Source organism: Arthrobotrys flagrans (genome assembly GCF_004000055.1).
Source record: "Arthrobotrys flagrans strain CBS H-5679 chromosome Unknown unitig_8, whole genome shotgun sequence".
NCBI classification, from domain to species: Eukaryota; Fungi; Ascomycota; class Orbiliomycetes; order Orbiliales; family Orbiliaceae; genus Arthrobotrys; species Arthrobotrys flagrans.
The window spans coordinates 4,455,840-4,471,751 of NW_027137553.1; the positions used below are offsets into that span (position 1 = coordinate 4,455,840).

The window sequence follows — 15,912 nt, forward strand, 5'->3', positions numbered from 1 at the left end:
AGTCGTTGATGCTATCGCTACCAACCCGCCATCTGGTGAGAGGGTTATACAAATGCCATATGTAAACAGTTTATTTTCCCGTAAAATCGTGCCTGATACTACATCCCAGACCCTGATCATTCTATCGCGCGATGATAGCGATACCACTGTTTCGTTATTGGCTGAGAATGCTATCGTCTTTATGAGGTACGCGTTTCCACGATTTTAAAATACCTGCAAAAACCGCGCCCATCGCTGTATCCCACAGTCGGATTATTTTATCAGCTATCATTTTGCCGTTGGACGAAAAGGCCAGGCCTGTGATGAGGCTTAAATCTCCATACCTAGAGTCTGAATGTCCCTCAAGCGTCTGTAATAATGGACTCCACTGGTCTTGAGTTACCACCGACCTCTTTACCCAACGCTGCATCTCATTTCTAAGCTCTTTGCGAACTAAGCTCTGTTGTGGTGAAAATACAAAAGCGGAGCAATATACTTGAAGGGGCGCTTGATCGATAATAGATCGGTTATAAATAATGAACCGACGAGTATCATGTAGAAAGGGACGAATGTTAGGGCTTCGTTAATCCCTATGAATAAATTAGCCTTCAGAAAATTTAATTGCTGCGCCGTATGGAATTTTTCACTTACATTATGGTTGAGAGTAATAACACAGCATGGGGCCCCTTGAAAACACCGCCTATTAACGAAAGTGCTTCAAACCTGAGGTAAGTGCTGTCGCAAGAAGACATCGACCAGCCCATTATCGTATTGATACTCTTCACTTAGCTGGAGGTGCTGAGCATAGTATCGACATGCATAGTGCATTTCTGGTGGTATATGTTTTGTTACTAAAGAGGGATTGATTTCCGTTGCAAGAGTTTTAGGATATTATTAGAGGTTGTAGATATTGATCTTCAATCCAGTTCTACAGCATGAAAACTGTCTGAGATAATATATTGTTAAATGTTGATGTGTTATTTTCTTATCTACCCAGAACAATGGGTTATGGCACCTTCTTTTTTTGAGGGGAAAATTATGAAAAGAACAGTGTAGTAGATGTATTTCCGATTTTTGATTTTTGGGCACATTGGAAACTGACTGTAAGTGTTGTAGACTGAAGTAGATTGCCCTTTGGCTAATATTTAAGAGTCTTCCTAGTGCGGTAGCAGAGAGAGGTTCTGAAAGAATGATGATAGAGCCAACCTCTCGCCTGAACTGTTCAGCTAGAGTTTGTTTATTGTTATCCTTTTGAACCTCCTTAATGGAATGCTTCAAGATTTGAATATATATGGTGTCAAGTTTTCAGTCGGAGATTCTGAAGGGATATTATATCTTAATTTGGTCTTGATCCGTTTTGAGGGAGAAAGACTTCGAGTAACTCTTGAGGTGGCTATAGGCCTGGTTGAGTATTGATAAAACGACATATTGTTGCGGCATAGATAAATAATCCATCGGCCTTTTGTATAAGAGTAGCTATTTTCGTTTCTCTGGGCCAATCTGCTGGAAGAGTCTCGGAATTTTGCTTATTTTGCTAGAGCGGGTCTTAAAAAAACTAATATATCAGGATCGACAATATTGCGTGAAATCTCATGAAGAGCTAAGTCACAATGGAAGATTTCTTTCATATTACGAATCCTAGACGTATTACTATCTCCAGCCGGTTGGTAGTGAGCGTCCGGATGTATTTCGTTTCGGCAAATAGTTGAAGTAATAATCTAATATCATCGTTCCCGTCACATTCATCCCTTATTCTCAAATTCTTCCGCAATTGTATGACCAATAGTCGACTTGCCAGTGCCGGCCATATCATTTAACCAGAAGATAAGCGGGTTGCTTAGTTCTTCGCTCCATTCTATAATCTGTTTCCTAAGTTCGACTTTCGTATTTGCGGGCACCGATCTTTATGCTCCCAGAGCTGTGAGTTATAAGCTGCGTTCTTAGCATAAAGAAGGATATCTAGTACCCGATTTTGCTCTACGTAGAGTCAGTAAACTATATATTTCACCGATTGTTCATGATCCCTATAACTTGTGCCCACATTCGCATTGGATTGCAATTACAAACGACATAAAATTAAGTATCATACATACCTCTTGAAATTTGTAGAGCTTCTAATCGCTTGGTTTTCTGTGGCTATCTCCTGTGCTAGAATAATGGAGAGTAGTTCCTTAGCATATGAAACAGCTGTAGCAGCGGCGTAAGGCTGCCACCGTTTGTTCTTGTGGGAATCTGTGTAATCATATATTCCTCGGATAACGAAGCAAGGGAACTGGTCCATCAAACCAGCTGCCTTCATTTCCATATAGATAATTCTAAAGTCTTCTTGTAGTTTATCTCGAATAATAGCGTCTTTGAGAACTTGGTTAGATGCAATAATACCATAGCAAATCCTAAATGATGACTTTTTGCACAGTTCACGTTCTATAACCTTGCTTTAATCACAACAGTGACAGTTCTTACTGTTTGAGTGTTCATATGTCACCTCGAATAATTGGTCATTCTCTGAACCCTAATAGAATTATTCCTTTTCTTCCATATGCGGAAATCTCTCTAGCATATCGGCTAGGTATTTACAAAACTGATTTCTCTTTCTCCGATGCTGTGCTTGCAATTTCTAAACAGTTGCAATAATGACAACTAGGGGTTTATTTAGTGATCCTGTTCACTTAAAGGTTCCCTTAGGGTGTATTTCCCCCCAGTCAAACTATACAATTCCACCATATACACCCGTTGACTTTCTGACTACAACATCACCTAGTCTGATATCATGCTCATCCTCAACAGAGATACTGCCGCCAATCCCCACGAGCAAGCCAAATCTAACAGACTTAAAATCATTTAGTAATAGGGTAGGCATAGTCGCAGCGTTGTTATCCCCAATTTCTGGCGTAACCGCAATCACAATATTGTGCGCTCCCATCCGCCCGAGCGTATAGGAGTTGTGTGAGAAGGGATTTGGATGGATATCGTCCAACATTGTCTCGACCGTTGCCAATTCGACTCCCGTTGGGTAGATGTATGTCACTGTATAAGATCCATGGCTGGGGCGGTTGCTTGGTTGATCTATAACTTGCTTTTATATCTAAAGGCGGAATTCAAATCCCAGTAGAGAGTTTGAATGTTGTAGAATAGCTAGCCTTTGGCGTGGACGACGAGATCCGGAAGGGATAGTAGACTTCGAGGAGATTTACTGTTGTAGCAAGGAATTTGTATTTATTACCCCGCAGAAAGTGCGCTTCTAGACAATTGCCTGTAACAAGGCGGCGCAGCCTGTTTGCTGCAACCAAGATCAAAAGGTGCAGCTCACAGCGCGCTTAGGTTGCCTGTTATTTAATCCCGCTGGGCGGTCGAATACCTATGTAAAAAGTGATGAATCATTTGGATTTAGCTCTGAAATCAAGAAGCAAAGATAAATACTGCAGTATATTTTACGAAATTATCAAATGCAACTTTATACAATGTTTGAGTTCTTCCAATCTTCTACACCCTTGGGACGTGGCACAAGCTGGTAACTAGAGGAGCATATGCAGAGTGGCATCTCGGGCTATATTGCAGCGGTTTGATATGCAATGTTTATTCTAGAATTTAAAATACTATCTGGCACTGGATAACATGTGTAGGAACCAAAAAGCAAAGCTATAAAGCTTCCAACTATGATACTTACACAAGCCTTTCTCTGCATTTAACATATATGACCATCTGTAACCTTTTACGGCTTGTACTGGTCCAAAGGAATAGTATCAGCGAACAGAACATCGTTCATCCCAGCTGGATACCTCTCTCCGATAGGCACACACTCCTTCGCCAACCATTCCACTTCCTTCTTTTCCTCCTCAGAAAGTTCAACCTTCAAAGCTCCCAAGTTCTCCTCCAATCCTTCCAACCTCGTCGTTCCGGGAATCGGGATAACATCATCACCGCGGCTCAATACCCATGCCAGAGTCAGCTGCGCGGCAGTTACACCCTTCTTATCAGCCAAAGCTTTGATCCCATCTACCAACTCTAGATTCTTCGGGAAGTTTTCCTTGGAGAAACGAGGAGCATAGGTTCTGAAATCACCTGGTTCGAAGTCTTCGGTTGAACGGTAACGACCTGTTAAGAAGCCACGGCCTAGCGGGCTGTATGCTACTATTGCGATTCCGAGCTCGCGGCAGGTACTCAGAACGTTACGTTCGGGCTCTTCGATGTCGATTGCGAATGGAGAGTATTCACTTTGGACTGCAGCGAGAGGCTCAACTGCATGAGCACGGCGGATGGTTTCCGCAGATGCTTCTGAGAGTCCGATGTGGCGGATTTTTCCGGCTTCTTTAAGTTCCTTGAGAGCCCCCATGGTTACTTCGATGGGGGTCTTTGAATCGATACTAAAACGGCCTCAGTATTAGTATCTCTAGCCAAATCCAACACGTAAAAGATGCAACCTACCGATGAACATAGTATAAATCAATATATTCAACACCTAACCTCTTAAGGTTCGACTCAATAGCCGTCTTCACATACTCGGGGCTACCATCGGCCCCGAATATACCTTTCGACACGTCCATCTTGATTCCGAATTTTGTGGCCAGGAAGACCTTTTCACGTAGGCCGGGGTTTTGTTTGAACCATTGCCCGATGAGGTCTTCGCTGTCGCCGTAGATATCACTAGTATCGATCTTTCAAGTTACAGATTTGTTAGATATACTGGGGAACTTGTTCTTGGATGTTTTGGGAGCTGGTGAGACATACAAAGTAAATACCATTTTCAATGACTGCGTCGAGGATTTTGAAACGATGTTCGTCGGGTTTTGCTGGGCCGTAGCCGATAGAGAGACCTAGATATGGCTTTTGTTAGAGGCAGATTCTTTTCTTCAGAATACATGTATGCATATAGTCGCGTTCTGTGGGCCCATAGCTAATTTACGTACCCATTGCGCCGTATCCTAACTCGGAGACGTAAGGTCCATTTTTGCCCAACTGACGGATGGGAATTGGAGTTCCGTATGTGACCATTGTGAGATACTAGAACACTTTCAGAGCTATAGTGATATTGGGTATGATCGACTGATATTGGGAGGATGAATGCAGCTGTTGGGAAATTTTGCGTTGATTTCAATGGGAAAGCTTAAGCTGTGAAAGGTTGATATTCTGAGACTAAACTGTGCACTGATGGGAAGAATGATCGATTCGACAACGGGAGGGACAGGCTAATTTATACTTGGAAGCCCGAGATATCCTCTTAATACCCGGAAACCCAATGGGCCTTTTGGAATTGGGTTTATGCATGTTGTCCCGCCCTTTGCGCGGGTAGCAAACCAAACTTTGATTTTACTTTTTCCGTTCCCATCGTGTCACGTAAACTCTTTGAACTAGACCAGGGAGAATATGCCCGACCAAATGGGGTTAAAGATGGTATAGTTCATTAGAAATCCAGTTTATATGTTCACCTGACCCGTCGATTCCCTGGTTGTGCTAAGAAATCACACTTGATGGTGTAGAGTGCGGGAACGGGTAAGCTTGATGACATTGCAGGGGTGTAAGCCATCGAAGCAGACCATTTTGGAAGGACGGGAGACCATATTCATATTCCAGAACGAACTTTCTACTTCGAAATTTTTGAAAATAGTATCCAAATGACGTTTGTGGGCCCTGGGTTTGGGATCTCGGATGTCGGAGTCTGGAGTTAAGAGTTTAATAAGCGGGCTTGGCTAATCGACTCTTCGGTTTCGCTAGGGTGGCTTACATCCCTGCGGTGTCAGCAAGGAGCTTGAGATAAAACTAACTTACATAGTTTGGGTTTCTGAAGCTTACGCAATGAAGGCCTTACGATAGCCACAGTGAATTCATTAATATTCAAGGTGTCATTGACTTACTCTTTTTTTGTTACTCGAACAGGAATACTCCGGAGTATGAAGTCGTAAGTACTCAATAAGTAAGTACTTAAGTATTTACTGTGTGTCCGTGTAGGTGATTGTAGCTCCAGCTGTGGTGTCTAGCCTTGAACTTAACCGCGGGATAAATATACTAATTACCACGACCACATTACAATATTGGCGGTTGTCGAGACTATCCGAGATCCGTCCCAGCAAAGAATTGGCTCGTATGGTAGATATGTGTAGTTAAACCAGCTATGATTTACATTAAATTCATGAAGAGCTAGAGTCGATTAGTGATCGGGCTTATTCGGTTTCGCCATGAGCGTTAGATCTAGAGATCGGTTTTTTTATAATATACTAACTGGCTAGCCAGGCGGGGAATAGAGAGATGCATGTACGCTGTAGTAATTCTATCGCTAGATACATCAAAAAATAGTGCCCTTAAATTTATATCTTAATGACAAGATTGACTGCAAATCAAGCTCCTGTGAAACATAAATCCACTTTCGCTCCCAGGCTTCCAGATGAATACCGCTAATGAATGAATGATGGACGTATATTTCAATAGGTAAAATAATACTGTGTGCTCTCGACCCAAGAATAACTATCGCCACAATGTCGTTTCCCTTCGTGTTTCTAGTTGATGTATTTTAATAGCCCACCTGGTCTAGTTTAACCCATAAACATCGGGCACTTCCCACTGCTTTCAACAATGCTCCCGCCCCCTAATAGTGAACCATGATCCCATCCTTCATTTCCTGCACCTTTGCCGACGGTAGATCTTGGCCCGAGATCACCAAGGCGGTACCCCTTGACTGACTCAAACTCCTCTTCATTAGGGATTCCCCAACCCATCGCCATACAGAGCCAACCAATAGGCCCATAACTATTCCACCAAGTCCTCTTTAGGTACCACGGATCGGTTTCCCAAAGATTGAAGTAATACCTCCTCTCCAGCAATGGCACCGAAGGATCAATGGGATCAAGTTGAATTGCGCTGTGTTTCTCAAACCTGGGTAACACAAAATTTCTCATACAAAACGCCCGAACCCCGAAGAACCCATTCACCACAGGTTCAATCCACCCGGGCGGATCCGGCCAATTAAATGATGCCCTGAGCCTTTGATCACAAACTGCATGTATCACCGGAATGGTAGCGGAATGCATAAACTTTGGAACAAAGTAGACCAAGATATCCACCGTTGCTCCTGCTACATTTCTATTTGTCTCAGCAGGTTGCATGTATCTTCGCTCGTATTCATTCGCCCATTCGTATGTTCCTTCGAAAGAATCTGGAATTCCGGTTATGCCCATCATGATTCCAACTTGACTCCAGAAACGGTGGATTCCCATTAATTCGACCGGATGCATTTTACGCCATTCGTATTTGTTGATGAAAAGTGGTGGCTGGCACATGAAGAGTGCAAGGGTGTATAGAAGATCATTATTGGAGATAGAGCCTTTGTACCTGTTGTGAAGGTAGTTTATTCTCTCGATCGCGATTTTTGCTCTAGGAGAGCCGAGCGGGGAAGACATTAACTCGATGATGAGAACGGAAGTGTCGACATATCGTCGGTGAGCGGTGGAGCGCTGTGCCAACTGGCGAGTTTTCCAGAGTAGAGAAGAGATGGTGGGAATCCCATATGTCCGAAACAAAGCGAACTGCAAGGCGAGTCTTGTAATTCGGGGGAAGTCCCATTGCCCCATGAGTTTTACGGCTTGTTCGGCATGGCAGATCGAAAGGTCTGAAGATTTTGTGACTATGCCGCACTCATTTTGAACGGTCCGAAGAAATTTGTTGAGGTTGCGGTGGCGGAGGTGCCGGACAATGAGCAGATAGGAGACTATGGTGCTAGCGCAGAGGACTTTGAGGACGGGTATGTCCTTTGCCGTAGACGATACTACATCTACCAAAGCCTCCATGACGAAGAGTGTGGTTTGCAGCCTTTCGACCGGATTAAAAATATTTTTATAATTTACTAATCCTTCGGGGCTATGAGCGAAGAGGAGGAAGCGAGGAATACACGCTCTCTGGCCTTCCCTGCGCGGCTGGAAGAGAGGGGTGATTTTTTAAACATAACCCGACCTTCAGCAATCCAGGCCTTTTAATAGGCCTGGTTATGCATGGCAGGGCGGGATTTTTAAGCGTTCTCGCAGGGATTCCGTGATCTGGGGCCTAGCAACTTGATGTTTCAAGAGCCTATCCTGAGAAACTATCTACAAACAATGACCTGCCATGTGAACGAGCAGGCGAATCTCCGAAGCCACAGCCTATAATAAGGCTATCTCCCAGCAAAGAACAACCTGCCACGGCAGAAACTGGGCCATTCTCTGGGAATCGGGACACTCTCTTTTTGGTTACACAAACCCCGTCTGTCAGGAATTTTGGTGTGTATCACCCGACACGTGTACACTCAATTCATATTCGGGCCTCGAACTTGCCGATGTCTGTCGACGTCGAGAGAGTCCTACAATATTAATTTACCATCGATAGAGCTATACTCCGTGTTATCTTGGAGTCTAGATTCATAACGTCTAGGGTAATGCTGCATGGCGTTGACGAACCCCGGTATTTCCTTTGGCAAGATCTGTGCTAGGCAGAAAGATCTGATCGTCATCGGGTGGAAGACCAGAATGCCAAGATCTGGTTGTTACCCCGCATCCGCTTTCCCGCTTCGGCTATCCAACTCGAACACGATAGATACGATAGTTGTCGAGAGCAGAGTCACTCGTATTAAACATACGCGAATACGATATCGATAGAGCCGTATACCTTGCTCGAACTCGAAACTCCGATGACATTATCATTCAAGTATTGAACCAATTTTGAGTCCGGCCTAAGCATATAGGCAATTCCCCTACGCGCTAAGCGCTGTGTCTTACATTAGCACAAAATTCAACTCGAATTCATGAGCCTCTCTGATGTTTCAAAAATAAATAAAAAACAAAAAAAAAAAACTCGGAGCTATAAAGACGGGGCGCTCTGAAATCATGATTCAATTCACGTGCCATTTATTTATGTTCGTATTAGCATCGTTGGCCGTACCACACTGTCCACACCTGCGGAGCTTATAGTAGATCGATAGCTAAAGAGTCACCCACTATATATAATATTAATATGAATATCAATCTAGAATCTAGAATCATCAAAACAAGACGCCATTTGATTTTGTTTTGGTTAGAAAAAGCCAGCTTTTCATTAACCTTTCACCATACCTAGCTACTACACCTCGACGCCTGAATTCAAGTAGCAGGTTTATCAAAGGCAGAACCAGCACACAGTCCATGCTAAAGTCGTCGTTTATCCTAGATTTGTACCCCCAACACACAAATTCGAGGGTTTCTGCCCACAAATGACGCTTAACTAATTAGCCACCCCTAGACGGCTCACCACGGCGTCGAATTTCTTCTTCGATAGCGTAGAACAGGAGGGTATATCCTGGCCAGGCGATCCATTTCCGGAAAATATCCTGTGTATCTAAAATCGGGCTATAGACCACGAGGCTTTAACGCCACCGAAGAAAACCACTAGGCAACGAAAGACAAGATACACACTATCATTCTCTGAAACCCAAATATTCTGTCATATTACGTTAAAATCGCATCTAAGATACTATCATTAGAGATGTGCCATTGGCCCGAATCATGCCAGGGCTCTATTTGGTTCCGCAGAGTGAAAAGACTCGCCGAAATTCTCCACGCACGTCGTCTAGAATTCTCGGCCGACTATCAAGTCACGGATCGCGATGATTAACTAGCCTCAGCTTTATAAATTTAGATACCGTAATTAAACACAATCTAATAGTATATATTAGTCTAAGTGCGGTGGCCCTTCTCAACTTCTTTTGGCCTTGAGATTCGATGCTTGTGATACCATGTTGAGGCTATATATAGTATACTTTGAGCTTAGTCTCGAGCCATCTTTGAGCTATGTGGCTTGGGTATTTCAAGTTAACCGGTTGTACATAACACAAGACTACACAGGAAAATATCTACAGGCAAAACTTATCTTATAAACCAAAGGCCTAACTACCGTAAAGTAGTAACCTAGAGACGAAGCAATAGCAACTGTACAAGATATACCTGTGCAACTGCCATGAAGCCCCACAAGGTGCTGGACGCCACACAGTCTCAACTAAACATCACAGGTATATTGCCTAAAACAGAAATGCAACACACGTACGCAACAACGACACGATCGATGCAAGGCCAGATACGGCCGCGCGAGACTAGACAAGCCTGTATTCTGTAAAGCTGTATTGTAATTATTTCTACAAATTCTTCAACAATCTTTTACGGACTTGGAGTTTAAACCATTTAGTTAGCAGCCACCTCAAAAACAATATTCTTTTCCCAACTCCATCCGACATAAACCATACTCATCCTTTATCTCACCGGCGCGTTATTCACACTCCATAAACCCCAACTTTACCCACGAGACTATTCACCTTCTTCCATTAATACTCTCTTAGAAGCTACCAAACAAACATTTCTACAGCCCTTCAAGCCCTAACATCAAGAAAAATCATTTGTAAGAATACCAGGTACAATAGCTTCGCACCTCGCTCTCGTGACCTGTTTGGGAAACCAATCGTCTCCAAAGTCCACAATGCCTGCCCTAGCCAAATCCAAGAAACTCAACCCTATCGATATGTTCAAGGAGCAGGTGGCTCATAAAACCGAATCGAGGCAAAAAGATCTCAATTTCCGAAAGCCGAAAATACCATGTTCCCACTCTCTGGAGGCTAGTTTCTTTCCCCGCTCTAAAGTCGAGACTCTATGTAAATGTTCCCAACGTCAGTCTAATATAAGAACGACGATATAGCAAAAAAATCCAAACAAACTCGTCCAGGCCCACATTGAAGGGGACTTTGATCGTGCACCCTTTAGCAGCAGCACTATAACACAGCTGCCCTCGGTTTCGACGGTTGCTACCACATTCGCACCACCGAGCTTGTTCCGCCAATCTCCGTCTCCAGCTCTTTTTGAGCTAGACATAGATGGAGATTTAATTATGATTGATTCACCGCCAATCTGTCCTCTTCTTCCAGCTCGTTCCAGTAAGTCACCATTCCTTCCAAAGAGTCGCCCATCCGATAGTATTGCCTTGGTACGAGATGTTGGCTACGAAGCCCTAGAAACTTCCGCCCCAGAAATCGAATTTGCTAAAGGAAAATCAAACCTTCTATTTATTTATTTTCACGCACAGAATACCCGTTGCTTCACTTTAGTTCACTCCACTAGGAGGTCATCATTTTTCAATCTACACAGATATTAAGTTAGCTCTTAGGCTAGAATTACCAAGTGACATTTGTCTTGTGAACTAAATGATTTTATTATAATAAAACGGAATCGTAAAAACTTAAGAAGTCATTCGATTTCACCATTATGCCAAATCGTCAGGTAACAGCCATTCAACAAAATGGTCAATAAGACTGAATAGATTAAATCAAGAATTGATACCCTACAATTGTGCCAAGATCCTAACCTCGAGTAGTCATCAAGCATTCATAACTGTATTTGGAACGGGAAAGTTATGTATAAAATAACGCACCGCCGTAATTAAGTCTTTCAGCTAGGTATGCGGGAGCTCTGCCAATGGTTAGATTAAACTATAATGAAAGACCTTATTAATGTAACTGTTTCTCAAATTTAGCTCCGCCTATAAGGGAGGCTGGTGATTCTTCGGTGGAGCAGTTCATGTCGCGGCATTACAAATAAGAATAAGCGAATCTGCAAGTTCCTGATTTAAGACAGACTGCGTAATGCGAACCCTTGGTGTGGTATCACAAATTCTTTCTTTCTAGGGACAGAGGGCCGCCGTTCAAGCTATTCGAACAAATCACATTCTATATGATTGATCATTGACCCTCGTACATGAACTCCCGCCCAATATCGCGCATATCGACATATCGGCAATTAACTTGAGCCTCCTCTAAATATGGGAGGAAATACCAGTACATGTTATAGCTGACCTGTAAACACTTCTTTTTGTACTTATAATCACCTAAGTGCTTATCGATCACAATGACATTAAGTCCTGTGCCCGTGACGCCATGCAGAGGAGGAGGCAGAAACTTTTTGGCTGAGTATAAACGTTAACATGGCTCGCTCGTTTAAAATTTTACGAACAATAGATCAACCATAATTAGGGCTTAAAACAAGAGGATGTGTCCTTGACAGACGTGGCATCGAACTTTCGCGAATACCTTACCCTTTTACTTTTTGCAAATAAATCTAGATCTAATCCTTATCTATCGCAATACCGAAGCGGCACCCAGGAGCTAGCCGGAAATTTTCTATGGAAACGACAAAGCAATTCATACAGAGGAGGAACGTCAGCCAATTATAGAATAACACCGCTGTATTACGTAAGATTCTGTCGTTGCTCTCGATATATATCAAGTGCGAAACCTTTTCTTCAGAATCCGAAATTTTCGCTCCTCTACCTTAAAAATGTAAAGATCGGTGAGTTCATAAACCTATAACTATAGCTAAAAGGGTCTATGCAATGTTTTTAGTAGCTTTATTCAGGTAATGCACAATTAAACCTCCCAATAAGTTCCGGATGGGACACATGGGTAGCACGGGGAGAAGAGTCTCCATCTTGCAACTCAGAAATATCCGACAGCTGTGAAAAGATAAACTTTTCGGGATATTGTAGGCAATAGCGCGCTAGCGCTAGATGTGTGTAAAATTCCAATGAACAAGGATCCAGTTCCGTCCTCTGATATTGATAGCTCGAATTTCAATAGGTTTGAGAATGTCGCTCCATACCTCGAAAACGGTGTACGTATTTATTTTACTGTTTCTTCTTTGCTTCCTTTAATATAACGACATCCTGCGGTGCTATATTAATTTATCTAGTTGGAGCAGCTGTGGGTCTTGGTTCCATCAACTTAGGCTCCGAGGTTAGCAACCTCGTTTTCGGGGTTATGGTCTCACAAAAGGCGAATTTCACGACACCGTCATTAGGACTCGGTCAACAATCCCGTGATTTAAAAGATACATTTGAAGTGGCCCAGGAGTTTTACTTATATCTCCATATTAGTTCCCAACCGCTTACATTTCTAGACGCTCTCAGTCGTTCAAGTATTACTAATACACCAGACTACAGTGTAGACGTAAGAAATTCACTGGTTGTCAGATTGGGCCCGGATGGTAATGTTACCTTTCCCAACCCGGCCGGGAATATTGTCTTCAGAGGTTTTGACACCGCACAAACGAAGGACCCGATAAGAACGTACAAAGTACGTCACCCTGAACAAACAAAGACTCGTCTGGATCCTTTATTCATCATCATACACTAGGACAATGGATCTTCTCCTGAAAACTTTGTGGTTCGAACTGATACCGAACCCGGAGTAGCCTACCTTGATTATACATTCGAGTATGTGTCCCTAGAAACTTTTACTCGTTCTAGTATATACTTAGGATGCTAATATCATTTAGTTCGATTTCACTACCTTCAAGCCTTTTTCCGCTCTAACAAAAAAATCGGTTCCAGATTAATACCGTTTTCGATAACTCTGGGAACACGAGCGATATTCCGACAGATGGATGGGGTTTAGAATTCGTGTTCCCAGAAGGCGTTAGGATCTACGTTACTTTCAATAAGATAATTAAACCTCTACCCAATGGAGGCTACGCTGTTGCACTGGAAAGTTCTTCCACGAATCATTCGTCATTGGGCTCCCGTTTTTCAGGTACGTTCACAGAATCGTTTGCCTCAAATTTGAATCTCTACATTGGAAGTCGTTACCTCTAGTGGATGTAATGGATTTTGCGTGCACACCAAAATATATTAAAGCTCTGACTAACAATGACTAACAACTTGACGAATCTACACTAGACAAGCTTATGCCTTCTGGGATCATGACAACGATGAAGTCGGTCTCGCCGCCAAAACGAATTCCAGCGAACCGATAGACGTCTCCAGGGTTGGATATACTTCTTTCAATACATCCCCCACCTACTCCTGTATAAACTCCTGGAGGAAACACAGCCTCGGGGAGTTTTTGGCGGAACAATTGGTGGTACAATAGGCGAAACTATAGTGCTTTTGCTTTGATAGCAAGTGCATTCTGGCTCTTCGCAAAGAGGAAGGTGATCATGGATATACTCAGCACCTTTTGGAGGCCTATTTGTGAGACGAAGCAAAGTATGGTCTCGTAGGGGGGTACTAAAGCCGCTGGATAAAGATAATGGAGCAAGATTTGGGCATAAACATGAGCTATCGGTGCTTAATAAGCGGAGAGTGACAGAGCTCGATGCCAATGGAGAGACTGTAGAACTTGTCGGAGACGAAACTGCTAGGGAACTCGAAGAGAATGCGGCGAGAGCAGAATTACCGGTAGACCGGTCGAACTTGACAGAGAGCCTAGCGGGGATACTCGATCCTATGACAATAGCTTTGAGATTGGGAGACAGGATGGGGAAATTTTAAACCGGAGAACTAGTCTCAGAATGGAGAAACAGGGTAGAACAATGTTGAGTCGGAGTGCTAGTGCTTGTATCTAGGATGGAAAGCACAGGTTGGCTCCTCTATAGTACACATTTTTTGCCCTTGTTTAACTTTTCTGTCCTGCCGATGCTGAGCATCTTCGAAACTTCATAGTATAAATTAAATTTTAATTCGTATGATATCCGGTTTAAATTTCATTGTCAGGGATGAGTTGTATTAATCTTAAACGTTATAGTATCTATAATATAGGCGTCGTAAATTAATCATTTTCCATAAAATGCCAGCTATCAGTCCATGGAAAATATAATTCAGAGAGCGAAAGCAAACAGAATATTAATATACAATCAGTACTCCAATCAAAGACTCTAAGGTTTCTGCAATCATGGCATCAGGGCCAATCCATATCCCAATACCCTAGCCTTCCTGGCCCTGCTAATTGGTTTCTTGATAATCCCTCGGGCTCTGCATTCTCTTCTCCTTCTGCTGATGAAATATTGGCGAGAAATTCCCGTCTCAAGATCAGTTGTGAGCTGAAACTACTCTGTCCGCTCCCAACAAACATATTCGATTGCATCAAAGCCAAATAGTCCACAATGGCCTGTTGATCAAATCTAAACGGCGCCAAGTACTCCTTCTCATCGCCGGACAATACGCTCCATTTGTCTAACACCTTGATACCTGAATCCGCTGCTTTTTTGGTGATCTTAGCCATACCATCGGTATCTCCGGAGGCAACGTATATGAGCTTGATGTTATTTTCAACGGCAACGGAGATGGTTGCCTCCGCTAGTTGGTCCCAGGAAGCCCAGTACTTTCCTGCGTCTGGCTCCGATCGAAGGTGGAGGCCGACATACGAATCATTTCCAGCACCGTCATTCAAAGTTTTGTGTACACGGTTGACTATAACGTTTGACAGGCCTGATAAATCTAGGCGGAATTCGAGGATGAATCCAAAACTGTTTGCGACGGTGGGAGGATCGAAAGATGGCGGGAAGCTGAACAGCGTCTTGTCATCCAATCGAACGATTACTGGTGACCTTTCAGATGGTTTTTTGCTTTGGGATTTAATCAATTTGTTGAAGCGTGAGCGGAACTCCGAGGGTTTCTCTATGAAAACGATACTCACGAGTTATTAGTTATCTTGCTCGACGAACGATTTTCAACCACTTGAAAATTTTTGAAATTTCCTCTAGAAGTCATGATTCACACATCTTCAACAAAATATAACGGACTTACTATTTCTCAAGAGCCCATGTCGACTACCAGGCGGCTGCCCCATCATGGCTTGTATGTTGATTAGATCCGGCATCATGGCGTATCCCGAGTATGGGATGTCCTCAATCGTATCCAACAATTCTATCTGTCCGCAGCTTTCCTTCATTACTTCTTTAAACCAAGTTTCGTCGAAAAGATAACCCATATTCCGATACTCTCCCGTTTTCAGATTGCTCAGGGCGGCTGGATCACGGGCTTCTATCTGGGGCAGTACCAACCCACTCGCGCCGGCGGCTATAGCGTAACGAACGCAGTTTAAAACCATATTGCGAACATTCATGAGACCACCAAGATTGTGAGTACAAGTGAAATAGACATGCGTTTGCCATTTTGTGGAGT

At 43.2% G+C, this 15,912-nt stretch overlaps 3 protein-coding genes across 3 annotated transcripts; all 3 read right to left on the reverse strand.

Moving 5' to 3' along the window:
* Window positions 1-3,691: 3,691 nt before the first annotated feature.
* On the reverse strand, window positions 3,692-4,971 carry DFL_007773 (uncharacterized protein; the record flags this gene model as incomplete). Its single annotated transcript, XM_067637410.1, has 4 exons — window positions 3,692-4,343; window positions 4,405-4,634; window positions 4,708-4,793; window positions 4,887-4,971. 4 exons carry the CDS (start codon window positions 4,969-4,971, stop codon window positions 3,692-3,694), a joined length of 1,053 nt encoding a protein of 350 aa, XP_067488930.1.
* A 1,535-nt stretch (window positions 4,972-6,506) lies between these two features.
* DFL_007774 (uncharacterized protein) lies at window positions 6,507-7,757 on the reverse strand (the record flags this gene model as incomplete). The annotated part of the gene is made up of 1 exon (XM_067637411.1): window positions 6,507-7,757. The coding sequence occupies one exon, from the start codon at window positions 7,755-7,757 to the stop codon at window positions 6,507-6,509; it is 1,251 nt and encodes a 416-aa protein (XP_067488931.1).
* A 6,929-nt stretch (window positions 7,758-14,686) lies between these two features.
* On the reverse strand, window positions 14,687-15,838 carry DFL_007775 (uncharacterized protein; the record flags this gene model as incomplete). Its single annotated transcript, XM_067637412.1, has 2 exons — window positions 14,687-15,405; window positions 15,535-15,838. 2 exons carry the CDS (start codon window positions 15,836-15,838, stop codon window positions 14,687-14,689), a joined length of 1,023 nt encoding a protein of 340 aa, XP_067488932.1.
* Between the last annotated feature and the right edge of the window lie 74 nt (window positions 15,839-15,912).